At 40.3% G+C, this 23213-nt stretch overlaps 1 protein-coding gene across 1 annotated transcript in view; it reads right to left on the bottom strand.

Moving 5' to 3' along the window:
* The window catches only part of CELF4 (CUGBP Elav-like family member 4), a 727985-nt gene that overhangs the window by 292798 nt on the left and 411974 nt on the right, over positions 1-23213 (bottom strand). The window contains exon 3 of the mRNA XM_065740123.1: positions 17319-17367. Coding sequence (XP_065596195.1) covers positions 17319-17367 — 49 coding nt within the window. The remainder of the gene's footprint in view (positions 1-17318; positions 17368-23213) is intronic.

A 23213-nucleotide genomic window follows, 5' to 3' on the forward strand; every position in this document is an offset into this window, starting at 1 on the left:
CTAATAAAAGATGGGCTTATGAGCACTAATGAGAACTCTCTGCTCTGCTTGGCTGCCCATTTTCATGAAATTTATAGGAACACAATAGCTTTGGGACCTCTTCCACCCCATCAACGATAGGTTAAATTACCCAGTGGGTTCAAAGCTCAAAGGAGGAGCCCCTGACAGATTGACTGATAGATGGGCCCAGGCACACACTAACAAACAGCTTGATTATACAAGCTTGATTTCCTTCGGAAAGAAAGAGCAGGAGTTTTATTGGTCCTAGCCAATAGATAGGATAAGTTATAGCAAATTGCCTCCTATTGCTTTCTTAAGATCGTACTTCAATGACAACTTAATGCCAAAGCAACTTCTGGCTTTTATAGAATTTGTGTTAATACCTCCCAGGGACAAGCATCTTTGCTGGGCTTGAGAAGATACGAGACACTCACCAGTGAAGGTGGAAGAGCTGCGAGTGCATTGAAAGCAAAGGTCTAGAAGAAAAGGGGAGCTTTTCTGAAGCATGCCCTTCATTTTAAAGGGCAAGGCTGTGTGGCTTTGAGAAGCCAAACAATTTCTCTGAAGCACAATTTTGTTTGTGCTGCAGGGGTACTTACTGGCATTTGGGTGGTGTAGGTAGAACAGCTTTATGTAAAAAGAGGGAAAAAAATCAAACCTTTAAAGGAGCTTTAAAAGGACAATAACCCAACTCTCCGTCTGTTTAGGGGATTTTATTTGGACAGAGCTGTTGCTGAGCCTTTTGTGACCAGACATTTGTACGTGTTTTACTGCATGTTTGCACGGCTGCACGCAGGAGATAATATAACTGACAGCCTAGTGATGACAGATTCCTACAGCACAGAGGATGCGGGGAGGTCAGGAGTGATACTAAGTCCTCTCCAGTATGATAACACCATCATTTCCTATTTACCTGCAATGTCAGCAGCAAGATGTTCCCTGTCCACAGGAAAGGAGTATGTGGGTGGGTGCCAAGATGCTGTGCCCAGAGGGGACTCCTCTCCAGATTACCCTCAGGTTTACCTCTATGGCCTGTGATTCACCCTCTCTTAACACTCAGAAAAGACCAGAGAAGATTCAAGTCAAGCTGAGCTGGGAAAAGAAAAAGAAAGATTGAGTAAGAAGGCCAGTTTTAAGTAGAACATTGAGTAGGATTGAGAAGACATGACTACATGGCTTCTGCTTCAATGTGTAATGAGGTCCTGCTTCCAATCCACAATGATTCAGTGGACCTCAGTTTTCTTGTTCATACCCTGAACAAAGAGGCTGATTTCACATGAAATAAGTTTTGAGAGTTCCTGACAAATCTGTAGAAGGGCAAGTGTAATGAATGTCATCCAAATGGGCAGAGTGTATTTTTATGCCATCCTTCTACCCATCTTCTCTTCGTGGATAATGGTGAGGAGCTTTACATTGCTGTTTGAAGAATAGGGACAGAAAGGTCCAGCAGGTTCATTTTGCACCCTATTCTGTTCATTTCTGTGATCATAAATTGATGTTTCACTACTGGCTTAGTATTTGAGGCTGTAGAAAGCAATGTCTAACTGCAAAAAGCTACAGGAACTGGAGGGCAGAACAAGAACTAAAAGAAAATCAAATGCATATACAAGCAGGGAGAAATCCTTCTGCAGAATTCTGATGCAAGTTTCTGCTACTCCCATCCTATTGTTTTTAACACTAACTTGACAAAATAAACTATATTTTATGTCTTCAGTGGCTGAATCTTTGACTGAGATTTTCCCTTTGGTCACATCTCAGCTCTAAATACATTTGAAGGAGGAGAAACAGAATGTGTGCCCTTCCTGGTAGCAAACCCACTGTCTCTGCACTTCATGAGGCTGTGAAAGGCAGACTTCACACCACCAGAAACAGTCCAGGATAAATCAGCCCATTCACTCTCTTCATTCATCTTCTGAATGTCTTTTGCATGTGTTCAGATTGTATCATGGTGTAGATAATGCTGAAAGCCTCTTCAATATTCATTTTTAATTGTTGGCTGATACAGTGTTTGGCTTTCAGAGAGAAAATGTGAATAGTGAAGAAAATCCAAATAAGAAAATAGCAAACTGATGGAAGGAGAATGTTAAGAGGGTCGGTTACTTGGATAATTCTCAGCAGATCTTCTATGGAAGCCTTGCTTCAAAGGCCACAGAAATCTGAGTAGGTTTCAGTCCAAATTGTAAATATCTTGAGTACACACTAGTTTCTGATCTCATCTCTGTACCATTAGAGACTGACACACTTTCACAGTGTGAAGATAAAACCTTACCTCTCTTCAGGACCAGGATGCTTGTCCTGGCTGTAGAAAGTTCTGCTGACAAAGTAATTGCTTACATGGAGAAGATACCATTAGGCATTTTACCCGTCTACACCCAAAGAAAGTAGCTCCCACTACACCCAGTCAAGAGTCCTTCACAAGTATAAGTTCTTATGATACGCTTCTGCATTTGGATTATGGATACTCAAACTGTAATAATTCAAGGAAGTCAGATCATGGATGTGCAGATTTTCTTCTTTACTCTGAGTGCAAAACCTGCATGGTCTATAAACTCTGCTGGCTTGTGATGACAGTAGGTTCAATCGAGTGACAGGTAGATATTTGTTTGTGATCTGCCTGGAGCTTGTGCAGAACTACTTCCTCAAATCAAAACATCAGAATTGTCTTCTGGAACAGGATTTCTTTCTCTAGAAATAATTTATTTCAAGAGTGCAGGTGAAAACAGTCTTAGAAACCTGCTTGTGTCAAAACTCACCTCTGTTAGAACAACACTGAGCCACTGGAGAATGGAATGAAGAGTCCTGCGGTCTGCTGGTTCTCCCACATGCAACATCAAAATCTTGAAAACAGAAAAATTGGAGCTGGGCCCTGATACAAGGAATAATGGAAACCTCAGCATCAGGCTGGCCTCAGAACTTTCCTTTAAACACTTTGCAGGTGGGAGGACCAGCTTATCAAAACAAGAGCCATATGAAGTGTAATATTCTGTCCTGGCACAGCTAAATGATGACACTGGTGATCATTCTTTTCCATTCTGCTGATTTAAATAGCAGCTGTTGGTACATATCTGCTCACTAATGCAATCCCGTCTCCTCTAAACAATAGAAAAGGTCTCACACAGCTTACTACCTTGCATACTTCATCTTCACTGAACCATAAGCTACAGGGAAATACTGATCTCCTTTGCTCAGACCAGACAGTGATGTTCCAAATAGGCCAAGAGATATGACCAAAGTAACCCAGGCTGTCGGTGACAGAGCAGGCACTTGAATGAAAAGTTCAGGTTGGCACTTCAGCTTTGAGGCTGTCCTTTTCTACTCATGAGGGAAGCCAGAGACAGAGGAGCCCAGCAACAACCACTGGTTTAATAACAATCATTACTATGCTAGGAAACCGGATGGATAATGCAGTCCCAAAGCACGGACACAAACTAATGTCATCAGCATTGGTATAAATAGGGTGTCTGCATTTAATTAATAAATAATAGGCTGCAATGCTAATCTCCTTCTGCTAACTCTTTTCTAAAGGTGCAATCTATTAATCACATGTCACTGCCAGCCTGGTCACTTCTTTTTTTAGATTCAAGACAGAAAAAAAATAGCTAGAATTAAATGGTTCCTAAATACAGCAGGGCAATTGAATAGCACAGCCAGCATTATGATCCACTGCTGATTTCAATCCTTTGCTACAAGTTTTTTTTCCCCTAAGGATTGATATAATGCTTTAAAGAGAGAGCGAAGGCTTGCGATGTTGTTAAAGGTCAGCATGTTACTAATGTCTGCAAAATTGAGGTGGTTTTTTTTGGTTTTTTTTTGTTTTTTTTTCCCTGATTATTTGCCAACGGAAATTCTGCTAATCTACAATGTCTGTGGACATGCAATAAGACCCATTTCTACAGGCATTTGCTAAGGCAGGTGAGATACTTCTATTGGGCTAGGGAGAGCGTAACTTTCATAGAAGTTATTTAATGGAAATATCTCACCTGCTTAGCACACTTTGAGACTAGGAAGCGAGAAACTCCAGGAGAAAAAACCATTTGTGTTGGTATGGAAATGTGCTGTGGGGGAAATGACAGCACTGCTCATCTGGGACCATGCAGAAGGAGACATGCAAATTGCTTCCTTTGCATGTGAATATCCACTTTCTGGGAAGCTACCCTTTCAAAGCTCTGAATGAACTCCATTGTGTCCATGGACACAATGAAGATTTTCACCTGTTCAGCTCCAGGATTATCGATCTCCCTGCTGTGCCTTTTCTAGGGTCTCTTTAGAAAAATCTGGAAAACTTGGCCCCAGGAAAACATTACCCCGGGTGTCTTTGTGTGCGCAGAGGCATGTGCATTTATGTCACAAATCAAGTTGCTATCCAAAATGTTATTAGAAAACGTATCCTGCCTTCTCTCGTTGTTGGATATAATTGATCACAAAGATGTTTCATTACTAGTGATTAAAAGCATCTCAGAAAGTTCATCTCTGCAATTGCAGAGATGTTTGATATCAAAGTTGTGCTGATGCCTCAAAAGTGTCATTCTCTGGTTAAATGTCTTTGTTATGCAAGGGAGAAGTCTCAGCACAGAACATATGGGTGAAATTTTACACTCAGTTTATGCAAGAGGTTAAATGAGATCTAATGATTCCTTCTAGATCTAAAACCTATTAATTTTCTTTTAATTTAGCATGGAACACCAGAAGAATGGCTTCTGCTTCAGTGCTTTGGCCTTTCCACACGAAGTCCAAACTTCAATCAGGGAACACTAAGGCTCTAATAAAAACACACTGTCTTTAATAGCAGGGAAGAGTGTTGGATCACACACTGAGATCAAGGAGAGTCAGGGATAAAATCAGCTCATTGCAAGCAGTGGAAAACATACTTGCATCAGGATTTCAGATTCTGTTGTGACATGGTATGTGACCCCTGTTTTGTTCTAGGTGGCTCCAATCCCTTTGAAGATCTCCCCATTAAAGAGGCAGTTGGTACACGGGGACTGCTATATTCTAGTTTCCTTCTGCATCCTTGTTTCTTCCACATAATCCATAGACCTGCTTCTGTAACAGCAAGTGGTATGGTGGAGAACCTGCTCCCTGTCTGTGTAGTGTGTCCCTCAAGCATCTGCTGAACCTCACTTTATTTTTCGCTCATCTGTGACCAGGTGTGCCCACCAGAACCACATAGTGGGAGTGCACAGGAGAGTCCTTCTCAGGAAGGAGGTTGTGCTAGTAACTTAATATCGTGTATGTTATTCAGTACGTCACCTGTGCTTCACAACAGGACACTTCCCCAGAAAGAGCTTTGCTTGAAGGTTGCCCTTGATGTTTCCTTTCCCCAGGAAGAGCCTAATTCCACAACATTTGGCCTGATGTACTGGTTTCACTACCAGCTGTACAATGCAGCACAGCACTTTTTCTCACATCTGGAATGACATTGTATGAGAGGTCTGCATCCTACTATGTATCTCCTCCTGCATGTAGAGGCTAAGCTCTTAAGATCCTCTGTCTGTTCTGCACCATATGACACACCTGATGTCGTAGTTCATAGCTGGTCTCCTAAGCACTGCTGCAATATAGATAGTAAATAATTCGATTTCTGATGTAGGGAGTGGAGAGAGTGCTTTGGTTCAGTCCAATCTCTAAAGTCATTAAGCTCACACTGTCTTCATTCCTGCTTGCCTGAGGTTCTGGCCCATTCTCCCACACCTCCTCTTCATTAGCTGCACATAATAATAATAGTCATAGTCATCTTGGAATAAAAATATCCAAGAAAGCAATTCATCCAGTACAACCTATATCGTGGCAACATAATTGTATGTTAATTGGATGGCTACTTGGAAGTGTCAGTATTTTGTGGTTTATAATCAATGCATCTGGCCATTCACCAACGACTCAAGAGATGGATAAATTAAATATTTGGGGCAATTAATTACCATTCATACTGCAGTTCATCAGCAGAAAGTAGTTTGCTATCAGTGAAATCCTACATACTAGGCTCCTGCAAGAAAACATCCCACGGTTAATTCCAACCCTAATACACTTGAGTTACTTATCCCTTATTTTTAACTCTCTTATAGTACTGTACTGTTCATTGGGAAATCTCAGCCTGTGTTGTGAAACAAACCTGCTCTGCCCTTTCAGCTGGGACAAGTCCCACAGCGTTTCCCACAGAATGAGTAGGCAGCATCTCCTAGAGGACTAAGCCTGACCTGATTCCACAAAAAGGAAAGGAACCAGCTCCATAAAGCCAGCTTGAAATATTTAGAAGAACATCATAATTCGGGGAGATTTTCAAAAGGAATATTTATATGCCCATTGACTATGTGAGATTTGAGAAGTGAAACACATATGGTACTACAGAACATCTCTACTTCTCTAACCAAGCTACTTCTGTGGAACTTATGATTAGAGAACCTGAGCACCTAATAATCATTAATACCTTTAGTTTCTTTGCACCAGCACTATTTTATAGGTGAAATCTAGAATTGCAGCAAGATACTAGGCCAATTTCATATGTATTTATACATTTAGACAGTTAAAGGTAAATATTAGTCAACAGTTTGAAAAGGAGTGAGAATAATAGCCTGACCCTAAGTAGTCTCTTAAAGATCCACCAGAAAATCTGCAGCAGTGCAAGAATTTAAGCCTCAGTCTTTCAAGCTGCAATCTATTGCCTGCTATACAGCTTTTGCTTCCTCTGTGTAAAATCATGCTGCAATACTGCCCTTAAAATTGAAAAGAAAGGAAACTGTCCCTCACTAATTGAAGCCAACTGTTTATCTTCCCTGGGGGAAAATGTTTCAGTGCAGTGCTGCCTTGAAAATTACCTCTCTACAAATGATATTACAAGGGGTCATATTCATTTTCCACCGCAGACTCCAAAACAGGCTGGTTTTAAAGATAAAAATATTTTTGTTAATTATGAAAATACATTTTCACCTTTTAAAGACACAGACGCTAGGCACTGCTTTCCATTTGAAATCTTTTTTATTAGTATTTTGAGTTCACTTCCTGCCATGAGAATGGGAGTGGTAACAAACTCAAATATAAAAATGCAAATGGAAATTGCTTTTAAGGAAGAATTAAAATTGATCAGATTATGTGTATTGCTCAGGCTGATTGGGATGCAACCCATCTTATTCTCTTCCCGACGCTGTGAAATAATCACATTAATGGAGAGAGATTCCTTTCCTTTTTAGGACAAAAAAAAACATAGCACCTTTTATTAATAGACTGTAATTAGAGTTTCAGAATATTCAAGTATCATCATTCTTATGATACAAATGGAAAACTGAGGCATATAAAGGTAAAAGTTGTGATTCATCCTACCTCTTTTCAGATACCTAAAAGCAGAATACCTACAGCTGTTAATTGCCATAAATTCACTCCAGAGTCAGCAGAGAGAGAGATGGGAAACTTCAGAGCGCCTTTTATCCCATCTGTTTCAGGATGGGTTGAATCACCTTCTAGAGGTATCTCTTCAACTCCACTGTCCATAGCAGAAGCTAGGATAATTAGGTATATGCTCAATATTTAAGTCCACTAAGCCCAGATTAGGTGAATTCTACCTGAAATAACATTTTAAGGGCAGTTGTATGAAATGCCTGTTTAAAATATCTTCTGGCCCTTAATCCAAGGATCCTAGCTTAGAAGCCCAACTTCTACGTATCCAGTACAAGATACTAGTATAGTATAGTATAGTTTAGTACAGTACAGTACAGTATAGTAGATAGTAGTATCTAGCACTAGATATTAGTTTACTAACAGCATTGAATTATTTACATACTGATTTTCCACCTCCCAGGTTGATTTCACATACATGCTGCAGTTGAAAAAAACTGTACATGTAATGGAGAAATGGAGAAAAACTTGCTTGACCTCCAGTAACTCATGAGTCTCAAAGCTTCTTGAGAGCTGTGACACTGTCATCTGGGATCTGAGCAGACAAGGAACAAAATGCACCTAATGAAATACTCAGCAGATGGAGGGGGTTCAGTCTGCACCAAGACTGGCTGAGGCATTTTTATCTTTAAATTGCTCTATTGCAAACTTGCTGTCCCTATGGCTTGAGGATATTGACTGTAGTTCAGGTATTTCCTACCTCTCTATAAAGACCCTGGTTAACCTACCTAAGAGTCAAAGGGCTTTGCAAGCATGCAGTAAACAAGTGGCAAACATGAACAAACAGGTACACGGCATTATGTGCAGGATGCTGGGCTTAGTTTATACCCTGGTAATGCTTTAGGCTGTGTTTTAGTTGTTTGAACCTACCAGATCTGGAACCAATAAACTTATTTATCTAGGGCCAGGATTTTAAAAGTGATCAAGCTGACACTGCTTACACTTGGAGTTAGATGGAGAAATAAATACATCTGTATGCGGTGGATGTGTTCAGTGTTGTACTGCCAGAAGGAGTTGAAACTCAGACTTGGAGTAAAGATGATAAGCAGGAGAAAAATCCAGAGATATTATACTATTTTTTCTTATTATTTATAAAACATAATTATTTTAATGCAATTATAAGTGATCTGCAACCATTGAGTTTTCTGATAGATGCTTCTTTTACTATAAATTTTTTACTAGATTTTTAATACTAATTCTTCCCTTTGTTATTATTCTTTACATCCCATTTTACATCAGGCCTCTCCTAAGGGCTTTTTCTTCCAGGAGTGTTGTACAGGAACAAGCATGGGGTTGTGGCATGAAGAGGAAGATAGCTTGTGTATTTTCATTAAAATATCAGTTGGTAAAATTCAGGGGAAAAAACAAAAAAGGAAACAAAAACCAGCAAACAAAACCCAACAGGAGAAGGAACAGGACCAAACACCTCACACCAGACTCATTGTTGACTCTGTGGGGGAGGCTTGTACATCACTCATGGGGCAAGCTCTCCTCTAAGAGCTGGGCTTGGATTTAATGTGATGAAATTTGGATCCCCTGTGATTATCAGACCAAAGTCACAGGGAAAAAGCTTGGAAAATCTGAACAAGTAAATTAAATCTGTAAGATGTGAGCATTAGTCACCCTTATTTTCTTCAACACCAGGTAGAAGAATGGCCTATACTTTCCATTTCCCCCAAATGCTTTTCTGAAAGAACAGCAAAACATGCCTACTATTTTTTAAAGAGATGTCCATGTAACCATAACTACAAGTTAGTCAATAGAAAAAAATACATAATAAATGGCTGTTATTTCAACTCTTTTGTGAGACAGTTCATTAGAAACTTCATTTGTCTACATGGATTGCACTTATTCAGCTATATTCTAATAAAATGTGCATTGCTTCCAGTAAAGGGAATGCATTTGCTATTGATGTGCTATGAACTACTACACAGAGAGGTGTTATTATATCCCTGTGTAATAACAAGCCAATTATAATGATCAGCAAAACCTTTACAATAAAGTCAATGCATGAGGAGTGATTATCATAATGCATTCTAACTGTTCAGTGCCATAAATGCTTTGCAATTAATTGTGGAGTGTATCTATAAATGTATTATTAATGCTGTATAAAAACCCATTGACAAGCAACCTTTACATTAAAAAAAAGATAGCAGGATTGTAATGCGTCCCCGAGTTCACCTAGTAGGTTGAGCTGTATTTACAAAGGCAGAATTTTTTTATACAATTCTATTTTTTATTTCCTACACTCTCTTCACCACTTCTTCCATCCCTGTTACTGAAAAACACCAAGTATCACTGAGCAGGGTGAGGGTCCTCAGTTACACATCATACTTGCATATAGCTGTATTTTTGGTATACATCATTTTGGGCACAACTACAGGTTTTCACTGTCATCTTAACTCTATGACACTGACAGTCCATCTTGCTTGAACGCCAAAGGCACTAGCCACAAGAAATGAGCAAATAAAAGCATATCATAACCTAAGCAGGCAATGTAGAAAGAGTGAGAAGAAAGGAATCAAAGTTACATAATTGATCAAAAGTTGTCTCTCAGCACCAGAGAAAAGAACTGATATCAGAACCTCAAGGCAGTGAGCTCCCCAGCCCCTCCCTAGGCTCTGTTCTGGGCTCTTCTCCTTGTCAGTAAACTACTAGGTTACAGATGCCTTATGAAAAATGTGCAGTATCACTAGTTTTTTTTTGTTTTTTTTTTTCCCCTCCTTTTTTATTTCCTTAATACTTTATTTTAAAAGGTTGTCCTGAGGACATGTGCTAGGACACAATGTCCTGTGGAACTTTTCCAGTTCCTATTGATGGGCACCCTTCCATCGATTTCAATCACGATAGAAAGGGCAGACGTGAACAAAAGTTTGATTTCCCTTATACAATTTCAGCAGGTGAGTATGGAGTAGAGCACATCAGCCTTCAGCAGTGTCATTGAATATAAAACATTACCCATAAGGATCAGCTGGAGCCCTTTTTCTCCCCAGAATTAAGTTTTACCAGACGGAAGAGAGCACAAATGGGGTCATCCAGGGCTACTTTGAATTAACTGATCCATTTGCATGCAGTACTGCTGGTACTTTCTGCTTGCTTGAAAATAGGACCCTGTGAATACAACAGGGAAGCAGCTCTCAGTATGGTGGTGCAGTCATGAATGTCTACAACACTAGGAGATTTTTCATTTCTCATAATCTGCAATCAGACTTGTGACAAGTCACTACTAGAAAGAGAAGACTTCCATGAGTATTAAAATCCTGTTTCCAGATCAGTCTTATCCTTGGATATGAGGAAAAACAACACTTATTTTAACAGATGTTCTGCTCTGGAATAAAAACCAGAGACAATTTTCCTTTGAAACCTACAGGCTTTTGGCATTGCTGTAGAAGGCTCCATCACATGCACTGGGGTCTGAATTTCAGCTCTGCCTCTGAAAGACCATGGACTCTCAAAGACTGGACTGAGAGAAAAGAAGAATGCCCAGGAATGAGTGACTTTCTTGATTCTGCTCTGGACTCAGGGATGAGCTGGAAAGGGCCAGAGAGATGCTCAAGCATATGTGATATAAGATGGTCCTTGTGGTTCCAGGTCTAAATTCTTCCACAGCCCATGACCAAATAGGCAAAGAGGCAAACTAACTTCCCAAACTGACTGCATCTCCAACAGTTGTTCCTCAGTGCCCAATCTGCCAGTGGTGCTTTGCTAGTGCTTTCTGAGGGTTCTGATACTTAAGGCAAGAAGGTTGTCTCCCAGAATGATATCAAGGTTCTTTGCCCTTCTGACTCATTAACTCATCTCTCCTCCCTATGGATTTTTATTTTTAATATAATATTAGATTACTTTAAACCAGTAGATTGCTTCTCTTTTTCCCTCATTCAGAGAACTGCAGTTGAGCAGCCACGAGCTATTTAATACTGAATATGCAATTAATAGAGAGAGGATACTTGGATTTGGGTTTGAGCTGTGTTTTCTTAAAAAAAAAAAAATTTCCTAGAAGGGTGGAAAACAGTTGACCAATCATGTTTTGGACAAATTTCAGTAAGAGCATTAGAAGTATGATGTAGTAAGAGCGTTAGAAGTACGATGTAGCGTGGAGTTGAAAATCTCCTTTCAAATTGCGAGGGAGGATAAAGAAGAAGAGATTCAGCTTTTAAATCTGTGGGCCCTGAGGGAGAAAAAGATGGATTGTGATAAGGGTGTGGCAAATTATTTGTCCAGAGGTCCTAAGTCCAGACCTCAAAATGTGAAGATAGTGCTGCTACCGTGCAACAAGTATTTTTATCCTGAAAAGTGTACAGGTCACAGCAAAATGTGACACACATATTCTTTGTGATTTTCACAAGTCCCTCCTTGTGCCACCCACTACTTGAGCTATAAAAGATGTGGCTGAGTACTATTGGGCTTATGATGATTTTGGTAGAGTTAATGATGCCCCCTGAAGTGTGTGTTCTGGAGAGATTAGCTTAGATATTTATGCCTGTCTCCCTAGGGTGTCTGCCAGTGCTGACTGTCGGGTCCTGTTGAATGGCTCTGGGACTGTAAAAGCGAGGAGAAGAAAAATCTGAGCAGGCCAAGTGAAAAGTGGGATGAATGGATCACCGTTTGTAAACAAGACATAACATTTTCCAGCTTCTGGGATGGGACGGATGTTCTGGGATGGATTAAGGACACTCAGCAAATATAAAAGCCAGAGAATTGGTAGTAAAATAGCTTCCATGGAATTTAGTATCCTAGGCAAGACGCGTTTTTCAGAGAAAAGAATGAGATGTATAATGGTACAAGTCTGATGTGTAGACAGTTTCAGACTCTTGACTTCTGGCACATGGGTAGAGTCTAACCTCGAGAAGCATGTGAGAGGAGACACTGAGCTCCAACAAGATTTCCACTTCCTTATTTACCCTTAGCTCTCTTCTTCACACCTTCCTTGTGGGTGGACAGACCTTTTCAAAGCACTTCCAGAGAAGAAGGAAATAATTCCACATGGCTTTATTATAGTAGAGTAAAATCAAACCCACCTTTGAAGACAACATATAGAATTCTGAATATTTAAATGAAAAATAGCTAAATACCAGATAGTGAGTGGGATCTGGGGATATGTTCATCGTAGACAAGTCCTGCCAGCTGCAGCAGAGGGCTAATGAGAGTTAGAAAGGCCACAGATTAAATAAGAAATAGATCCAGACTTTTGTCTCCAAAGACAATAGGACTTATAAACTTCAGAGAGGTCATTCTGGCCTCATCATCATTGATGAGCTGATGGAAGGGAATAAGAGGAAACAGATCATGGTGCATGAGCAAAGCACAACAGCATTGCTGCATATTGTGAGTGAGTGCTTGGACATTTTGTTCTGAATCTGGAATAAACTATAACCAAACAGATAATTTCAGAGCCTGCACACTGAATAAAAGCTACAGAAATGATGCAAGTCAGTTGAAATATGACAGTCCAAATCTTTCAGCAGCTGCTACCACATTCCCTAAACAGCAGACAAAAAGACACTGCACATGCCTTCTGCAAAATGTACACAAACAAATTTTCTTGCAAGCACAAACAGACACAAAGGCTTTTGTAGATTTGTGAAGTCTTGCATGCAGAAAACACTGCAATGTGATGAACTGCAGGATTTCCTGTAAATCCCTCTACTCCCTCTCTGCAGGACACTGCTGCCTTTCAACTAAACGACTTTGGACTTGGGCTTTTTTATTTTCTTCAGTCCAGGAACTTTCTGTAACTCTTTTTATAAAATACAGGAGGACCCAGAAGCCACTGTGAAGTATTTTGGGGTAGAGAGTTTAACACCAAGCCTGGCTAGCACACTGTGTGTGCCTTTGCATGCCTTCCTTTATGGACCTTCCCCTGTCCTTTGAGAGGAATGTGGAGGCAATGGCGCATCTAAGCATCACTAATAGAGTGTAACTAGAGTAGCAGGAGAGTCCTTTCCTTTTAAAAAATGTTACTCCCAGAACAAGCTAGTGGGACCTCAGGGCTTCCTTTATCACAGGTTAACCCTGCCAGCTGCAGCAGTTGTAGCCTAGTGAGAGCTAGAGATACTGTATATAAAATAAGAAATGTATCCAAACTTTTGCACCAAACCACAAAACAGATTCGAATTTTTTCTCTAAGTTTGCAAAACTTTAATTCATTGATTTCTACAAAACTAATTTTAGAGTTGAGTAGAAGACAAAGAACTAAAGTAAAGTTATCAGCAGGGTGAAAGTAATAGAAAATTCCATCAGTTTAATTGGAATTTGTCTTAATCAGAATATAACATGGAGTTACATCTTACATGCCTAAAAACATATAAGACAGCCTAACATATGGATAAGAAGCTTCCACGGAATCAAAGTAAAATCTGGGCATAAAGGCCAGACAAAGATTTTAAAATATTCTTAATGAAGCTAATTGCACTCTGATTTTTCTGAAAGAAATATAGAATTTTTGCCTTTCTGGCACGTTCTTATCAATCCCATCACTGCTGAGGTCTTTATAAAATGTCAAAGAATTCTGACCTTCCTATGAGATATTTGGAGCCTCATAAGGCGTTTGATGGAAGGAATACTCCTGTGTAACATTCTGCAGCTTGAGCATTTGCACACACAAACAGGCAGGAATGCAAGATGCACAATTTTTCCATTAATTTAGACTGTTTCCCAAGGGAAATGTATTGAAAATACATTCATTTCTAGGTCTTGTGAGATTAGGCAAATGTAAATAATGCCAGTTTTTATTGAAAAGGATTGGATTCTTTGTCTTGCTCCTAGTCCAATATGGGGATTAACAGACAATATAATAAAAACAGCAAAACTAATAAGGGGCAGTCAGCATTTCTATTTTGTTGGGATGAGTGAAATTTATGCCAAGCAATATTTTGCATTCCTTCTCAAATCTAGATGGTCTGATAGTCTAAATTCACACTCACGCACATCAAATGCCAACAAACCCACTTTTGTTTCAACTGAGAATCAAGACACAGAAGGGATTAAAGACCATTGAATTCCAGACTATAGAACAAGGCAAAAAAATGCCAAGCAGATTCTGTTTTTGCTTCTGTTATTGGAGTAAATTCCAGACTCCTATCAGCTTTGGGTTTTGGGAGATCTTACTGGGAAAGTCAAGGGCTCACGCATCAACAAAACGTGGGGAATTTGTCCTTGCATAAAACACAAACTCATTGCCTCAAGAACACTGCTCACCGTTTCCAGTTACAGTCTCCTTCTAAACTATAGGTTCAAACAGTATCACATCCTCTCTTTAATACCTTGACCTGGCACCAAAATTCCCCAATGAGTCAGAAGACAGGGGTGTATTTAGAGCATGGGCTTTGAGCAGACTGTGCAGTGCAGAAGAGATGCTTCATCTTCCAAGCCCTCCCCCTTTCCTCATGTCCCATCCTGATACACGGATTGGTTATAATAAGCTACAACTTAAGTTCCTTTGTTGTTGAAGTTGACCTTTATCTTGCAGCCCTAATGAAGTCTTTTGATGTGCTCCTAAGATACACAGTCTCCTTTTTAGCATTCTGTTTGCCTTGCCTCCTTTAACCGGTGGGCTCACAGAGAACGTAAGTTTTCATACAATGCCTCCCTTGGGTGCCAATTGTTCTTTTCTCCCATAGTTGCCCTTGAGTCATGCCGTTCTGAAACATCACCAGCCCACAAGCAGCCTGACAGTGGGAAATTAGGACAGTGTGTCTTTCACACCAATGATGAGCACACACGTTTGGCCCCTACATTATGATCACAACCGACAGGAGCAATACAGAAGCGGGGTGGGTAAAAAGAGATGAGGCCTGTGTGTGTTGGGGAGATAATTAGGTAAAATACAATGGAGAGGGAACTACTGGTGTGACAGATAATGTGGAATCAAACTGCCACCCGAGCCCTTTGCGGTTCAATCCACTCCTCCTGAAAGCAGCTGCTCTTAGCAAGAGTTTGAAAACCTTCCCCAGAAAACCAGGCATGTGTTCTCTATTAGTGATTTGCATTAAAAAAAAAAAAAAAAAAAGTGATTGGGAGCTACATACCCTGTAGGCGCACTGAGCAAATTGGCCAGCCTAATTATTATTTTTTGGTATGTCTAATTAAATAGACAAAAGGCCCTCCCTTCACTCCCGCTGTCTGCACGAGCTCCGAGCTCCACTGGAATGTGCATAATGTCCCCTCATTTGCCCAGGCAGCTGAGCCTTTCCTTTTTCCCCTAGGAGATCCGCATTGACAACTGCCCATGGCTCACCCACACCTACTCAGACATGGAACCAGATCTTCAGAGGGGAAGGGAAAGGGGGCAAATTGACCCTGTTCTATTAAAAATCACCAGAAGATGCTGCCTTGTGTGGCATGCTTTGTTGCAGATTAGAAAAGTGCTGTGCCCTTTGATATCAGAACTTGCCACTGCAGAGCCTGTTGAACATTTTCTGCACGCTGCTAGCCAAATTCCCCTGAATTTCCTTTAAGGGGGCTCCAGAAGCACCATATTTATCTCTGGGCTTTCTGGCACATTTCCACTATTCAGCTTTTGCCCTGCTCTGCAATTACACGGCACCACAGCTCTTCCTTACAGAGCCTCTGCCAACCTGCTGGTTTCACCACTCCATGACACCAGTCCTTTAACTACAAGCTATGTACAAAGTCTTCCAATGACTTGAGTCACTGGAGAGTTTCAGCCTCACACTGATGCAGTCAAAGCCTCTGGAATCCAAAGCTTTCAACTGAAAAAGAACACAATTTCGGGGCCTTTTGTCTGCGAGGAGTTTTGCTCCTTTTAAGTAGCTGGTGCTGGGGAATTTCCACTAATTCCAACACAAAGATAGTAGTCACATAAATGAAGAAGAGTTTGTGTCCACGGCGAAAATTAAAGAGTTTTCACACAGCTCAGAGCCAGATCATCACTAGATGACAGAATCTACTCCCACGTTTCTACAATACATAAGGACTGCTGCTTTAACTGCATATATTGAAAAAAGCTTTTTTTTAGCCAAGGTGATAGGTATAGAGAAGAAGGAAGTATCTTGCCATTATACATACACACACACACACACACACACATATATACATTATATAAAAATAAATATTCTACATTAATTATATTTTATATATTTATATATGTTTATAACATATTAAGTATATACTCAAATGCACAAATACAAGAAAACAGAGTGATAACTGGTCCTGCATAACTGATCATATTACTCATTCTTAGCGAGCCCTGCATTTGATCTGACAAACAGGCCACTACTGAACAAGTATGCTGCAGCTCCACAAAACCAGTTTTAGAAGAAAACCTGTCACAGGAAACACCTTATCACCTGTGATCAATTGAATGGTTACTCAGCAAAGCCTTCCAAATCCATCATGCAGGATGGGAAAGTGAAAGACCAGCTCCTGATTCCAGCTACACCTGTACAAATCCCGAATAACTCCCTCTTACTGAGAGAAGTCTTCAGCTTCCACAACATATTTATCCACATAAGCTGATGCAGGTGTAGAAAACTTCACAATTTACCTTGTGCAAGACCAGAGTTGTTTCAGTTCAAGAAGAAACAACTTGGTCAGATAAATTATAAAATGTCTGCTTTATCCTGACCACATTAAACACCTCAGCAGCTCAGCTGAACATCGGTCTGATACACCTATGTTGCCATCATTGCTGTTAAACTTTGTTAAGTCAGTGCCTGATGCTTCACTTCTTAACAAGGCAGTTATTTGTTTCCCAGGCAATCTCTGGCACCTGCCTGCCTTTTAAAATCAAATAATAATTGAATATGAGGAAAGTGAGATGAAGTAAAGGAGATTTAATAAAGAGAATCTTTGCTGCAGAGGGAATTTCTTTGGCAGTGATTACGTTACTAATTGATCAGCACATTGCCTGAGAGAAGCCAGAGACAACAATTATACTTAGCACTGTAGCTGAAAGCAATGCAGTCAACTACCTCCTCGGCTTTCGCTGTCCGCTGGTTTCACTTGGATCGGTCTATTCATCTGTAAGAGAAAACAAAGAGAGACAGACATTTAACAATGGAGTCAAGCATTCATATATAGAGTCATGCGTCATAGTAAGCACAATAATATACTCTGTCAGGAGGAAAAAAGCAATTAGTAAGCAAAGAAGTAACCACAGAGCAGAGGCTGCTTGGGCAGCTACTTGGTCTGAAGTAATATAGTGCCACCCCATTTACCTGGCAGGGGCTCTGCTGAATCACAGCAAGCAAGAGATCTGACTCATTTCACTTGGGTCATGAAATTTTAAAAGTAACTTCTTAAATTTCTAATAGTTTCTTCAAAAAAATGCTACTGTGCCAGAAGAGAAGTGCTTTGTCAGAACAATGGGTTCAGTGACACTTTAATTGCAAAGGTTTCTTGAGATGGCCATGGTGAAAAGATAATTGAAAGCTAAATTTCACCTCAACCGCTGGCTCAGTAGGAGCTGTGGCTGTATGACTGTCAGCCATATGGAGGAATGGTACTTGGATGTAGTTTGCCCATGTCATGGAAGTGCTGGCCTCCCTCTTCCTCTTGCGCTTTTTCAAACGTGTTTTTCCTTTCTTACATCAGAACATAAGCAGATATACAAATCTAGACATTGTGTTGTGAATACGATTTTTGTTCTCTAACTTATACCTGTTGCTCTGTTTCTGTAAGAAAAACACTGAGGACCAGCACTGTCTCCATTGTTCAGCGAGGTGAGGAGCACAGCAGACTCCTCAGCCACTCTGACCCAGCACAGCTCCTGCCTGGCCACAGTGCCTGGGAGCTGGGGGGCTGTGGGGACACAGCTGTCTCTTACCCCTCTGCAGGTCCAGTCAGTAATAAGGCTGAGCATACTCCCAGAGACACAGCACAGACAGACAGGACACCAACATGATTGGTCACACCAGCTGCCAGCCAACGGCTGCCTTCATCCGTGCTCGCACACAGGGTTCATGTAAACACAGACACTGATGGTCGAATCCCCTTCCCCCTTTCTGGCGCTGGATACAGAAGTTCACTGGTGCAGGTACACAGTGTGACTGGACAGGTTTGGTTCCCTGCCTTTCTTTGTTATTATCCCTTATCACTTTGAAAAAGGTCCTGGATCATAAAGGAGTTCCCGTGTTCCCAGAGCTCAGTCTCAGGAGAAGTGGCAGTGGATGTCCACAATCATCCTTACTACCAGTGCCTTTCTCAATGTCTGATGCACAGAGATGAGGATCTCTCTCTCCCATTAGTAGCTGTGGGTGCAGACTAAATCAGAAACAGATTTCCATCTGAAAGCCCTTCCCTGACTTTTCCTCCAAGCCATACAAACACTATGGCAGTGGGAATCTGTCAACCCACTGCTTCCCAATAAAGTCAGACCAAAAATAGACTAAGTGTCACAGGATGCCTTCTCATACCACAAAACAAAATAAACAAACAGAAAAGAAAAAAAAGAATAATAAGAAGAGGCAGATGGGGGTTAAACAGAATGTGAACACTTTATAACTCCCACTGGGATCCCACATTAGTTGCAGCAGGCCCAGTAAAGCTGTTCTGGCTTCCAGGCAGAGGGCAGAGGTGCTCAGAACTGTCCTACATGTCTTGACTGCAAAATATGTCAACCATAACTACTGCTGTGCTCTCTCATAGTAGGGGTAAGAGAAACAGTCCTGCTGGAACTTTGTGGAGGAACCTGGGTTTGTCCTGCAAATGCAGAGTTGACAGACTTTCTTCCTATTTTTTCCCAGTCTGAAATAGGCATAGATCTGAATAATTCTCTTTTCTCTGGAAAACACTGGAAACAGCAATTTTGTACCACCTATCTTTGCAACAAAAGGCTGGTAGTCTTTTTAGTTGTGATGTCTGTATCTAGTCACTACTAGTATTTAATATACTCAAAATATCTTATTGTCCTAGTGTCCTTATGCTTCTCATTCAGTCTTTCTACTACCTTGGAATGCAGTAGAGGTGATTTTACCCCCTCTTCTTTGTAGCTAAGTGCAGTTAGTGAAAAAATCTATTTGCTTTTTTCATTGGTGTTTTTTTCCTTAATTTCCTTCTTTTTTCCTTTTTTTTTCCTTGAAAGTAGTTTGTAATCATTTAGATTTATTCTAATTGCTCTGAACACATATTTAGTAATAAAAAGTCATCAAACTGGCTGACAAGTAGGTTATGATGATGGAGAGCCTCACAGATCCTTCTGCATTGTTGTCTCAGGAGGAAAATGTACTTAGCCATAAACTGACTACAGTTAGAATCATACTTGTAAAAAGATGGATCAATGGCTCCAGACACTACTGAGCAATTTCTGCTCTTCTATATGCATCATCTAGAAAACTCCAGGCAGTTTAAGTGCTAAAAACAACAAAGAATTTGCTACTGGATAAACCTCATCTCTGATTCTGCAACTGTAAAGATCTGCCCCTCACACACAACTATCATTAGATACTAGCAGAGCCAGAAGCAATGTACTTGTCATCAGCAGGATGGACATCCTGATACAGCTCTCCTGTAACCACATATGTGCTGTTAAACATATGAAATCCCTGCTGCTCATTCAAGGACAGTGAGAACTTGCGTTTCAGACAATTGGAAAGAGAAGTGATCACTTAAGGTAGGAATTTATAGGAGGTGTGTTAACAGCCACAGAAATCCCCCACTGAACTCAAGTTGTAGATGAGCCTACAGAACAAGTCTTCCTACTTGTGAAGAGCTGGATGTGGTCTATTCACTAAATTCAGATGAGAACATCAAGGTGTTTTTTTTAGCAAAATGAAAGAAAACAATATTTATATAAGTTATTATTATTATTATTATTTTGAGATTAAGCTATGAGTATGGAAAACAAGAGAATCCTGGAGAAAGAGGGATAAAAGGGAGGGGATGAGCATACCACAGAGGGATTAGAAGCTGGGGAAATTGATAAATAAAAGGCTAGTGTCATTTAATGTGCACTCTGATTTATACACTTGACAATTTCTTTATAGACCAAAGAGAAAGAGCTGTATGCACAGACCCCATAATACAAATTGAGATCTTCTTGACATGAAAGATACCCATTACAGGGAGAAACACTGAGAGGAAAATAATTAAGTTTCCTCCCTCCATTGATGGAACTTTCTTCTATCTCCTTTCTTTTTCCTTTCTTTACAAACACTCTGGGAGCAAGGAGATGGCACGGGGAACAAGAAAAGACTAAGTGGAGAAATGAAATGTACTTTCCCAAGTCTGGGAAGCTGTGCTTGGAGAGAAAAGAATTCAGAGGTTCAAGTTCCCTGCTTATTCTTCATCTGCGAACTGTCATTGTTTAACTGCAAAGAAACAAATTTTTTTACTACAAACTGCAGTCCTCTGAAAAGTGTTTTCAGGAAGAATGTATGCATGCCTCTAATATCTTGTCTTGGTGGACCATGAGAGTGTGTCAGAGGAAAGAATAGTCCTACATAACTGAGCTCACAACAGGAGGGAAGTATTGAAGTAAGTGAGATAGTGCAATGTCATCTTTGCCTTGGACTAGAAAAAACAATGACCTCAAATTGCTGCTTTCAGTTCCCTTACAAGGGAAGAATTCAGGTTATTACACTACAGGTCGACAACGTCCCTTGGTGAGGACTACCCATCTAGGAATCGTGAGGAAAGTCAGAACGTAGAATTGGTACAGTTGCTTTTCAGAGTCAGAACATGCAGCCTTGAAAACATCTCAGCGTCTAAAGCTTAGGAAATCCAAGGCAGCTACTGTTGTGCACTGATGATCCTTCTCTTCTACATCTTTAAATGCGTCCAGTGTCATGAAATATATGTGCCAATAGTTTCCAGTACAGTCAGAAATTACATATTTCAGATAAGTCTTTCCACAGGAGCTTGTAGTTTTCATCAGAAGAACTCCAGTCAGGCAAAGAAGAAACCTCAGATTTGAGGAGAGCAGAAAGGTGCTAATACCAATGCCAATCAGCAAATCCGATTAATGTCGTGGGCAGCCACAAGGGATCATAGGAACTAGAGATTGGCTGTGAACTTTTAGTGATTCATATCACTAAAAAGTCTAAAGGAGATTTGGCATTTCAGGAAAAAAGAACTAGGTAGGCTAATCCAGTATTTAAACTGAGAGATGGACTGGATGAAATCTGGAAGGTCATCCTCTTGGAATTGTTATACTTCTCTTTGCTGCAGTGGTCCTCCTTTCCTCTGCCCACAGCTGTTCTCTTTGGTCTCCTTTGAAATATGATCATGGATTCTCATTCTAGATTATCTCTATTGAGCTTTCACAGCGTAAGAAGTACACTGTTTTAGTATCTATTAATCTGGCATGAATTTATCTCTAGCCTTTCTCCTATCATTTAGGACATGACTAAAAATGTTCATGCTCTGTGTGAAACATGAACATCTATCTATATGAAAGGTTTGTAAGATCTCTAACATTATGGTCCAAGAATGCCCCATTCATGATGCAGAGGCCACTTTGGACACAGTAACTATTTGAAAGAGTCTCACTCAACATCATTACCAAGACAGACTTGTGCTGAGGTCCACAGAGGAAAAAAGATATTTAGATAAGAGCCAGAAAACGTAATTTGGATTTCTGATTCCATAAAACAGACCCAGTTTTCAAAGAGGTGGCAATCAGCTAGGAAGAATCAGAGTTTCATTCACATTTATGTTCCTAGTGTGGCACCATGCAACCTGCGTGTCTGAGACTCCCTGTGCGAAAAATTGTGGGCACTCTGTGACAGCACAAATGTGATCTCCACTATTGCAGAATGGGGTGCTGTGGGCCTTTTTTTTTTTTTTTTTCACAAATGCCATAAGTGATTTGCTTGACTGGGGAGTTAAAACTTCAGCTGCATTACATTGCTCATTTTCCTTTCATTATTTGCACCATCATTTCTGTTGAAAACCATCTATACTGTTGTTTTTGCACACCCTGGACAAAATTACTCTACTTGTTACACTTCATAACCTTCATTTTGTCTTTTCCTTCCTTTTGCTAAAACCAACTCATTCAAATAATGCCAAATTCATCTTCCCACATCAACTTGCCATTTGCCCCATCTACGCCCACCCCAATCCTCTCTGCAAGTGGAAACACGACATCATTTTTCATGTCCAATTACAGCCACCATGGTGCCACTGTTAAAAGACAGCACAGGTACTCCTGTCAAAAAGGGTTTGAGTTACAAGAAGCGATGAATTACAGCAAGCCCTTTTTCAATTCTCTGCAGAAATGAAATGTCAGAGCTTGCTACTGTATTTTTCTCAGCACCATCAGCTACAGGCCACTGCAGGAATTTGACAGGGGACAGACGCTTTTCTGTATCGTGATTTTTTTTTCCCCAAAGGTTGTCATTTTCTCCCCCACCAACCTTTTTCTGCTCCCCCTGGCTTTGATATTAATTTAGAGCAGGTAGAAGAATCACCTGGGAAAGAAGAGTAGGAAACAGAGACAGCTGATTTCTCACTGTCTCCATCTTTCTTCTTCTCGCTGTTCCTACTACCTTTCCCTTTTTTGTCTCACATTTTCCTTATTCATTAAATTACATGGGGTTTCTAGCCAGGACTAAGGCACTATCAAGCTTGAAAATGGACAAACAGAACTGAAAACAAAAAGAATAAAGGAAAATATTAAGGGTGGAATCTTGCTTTGAATAGATTCAAATGTGATTGGAGATAGGAAGGAAAAGTGAGGAAGAGATTGCTGAAGATCACTGAAATACCACTAAGAAATACCACTAATCATTAGGAAAATTATAACCTGTGAAGAAGAGAGCAGTGCTGGAGATGATGTGCTGGCTATGCTAAAGGAAGAAGTCTCTTCAGCAGACAAAAAAGTTATTCTAGAGGTTCTAGGATGCTTGAAACCATAGAAGGTGTCT

Source organism: Cyrtonyx montezumae, unplaced genomic scaffold (genome assembly GCF_038088225.1).
Source record: "Cyrtonyx montezumae isolate F1298 unplaced genomic scaffold, pur_monq_1.0 scaffold_25, whole genome shotgun sequence".
NCBI lineage: Eukaryota > Metazoa > Chordata > Aves > Galliformes > Odontophoridae > Cyrtonyx > Cyrtonyx montezumae.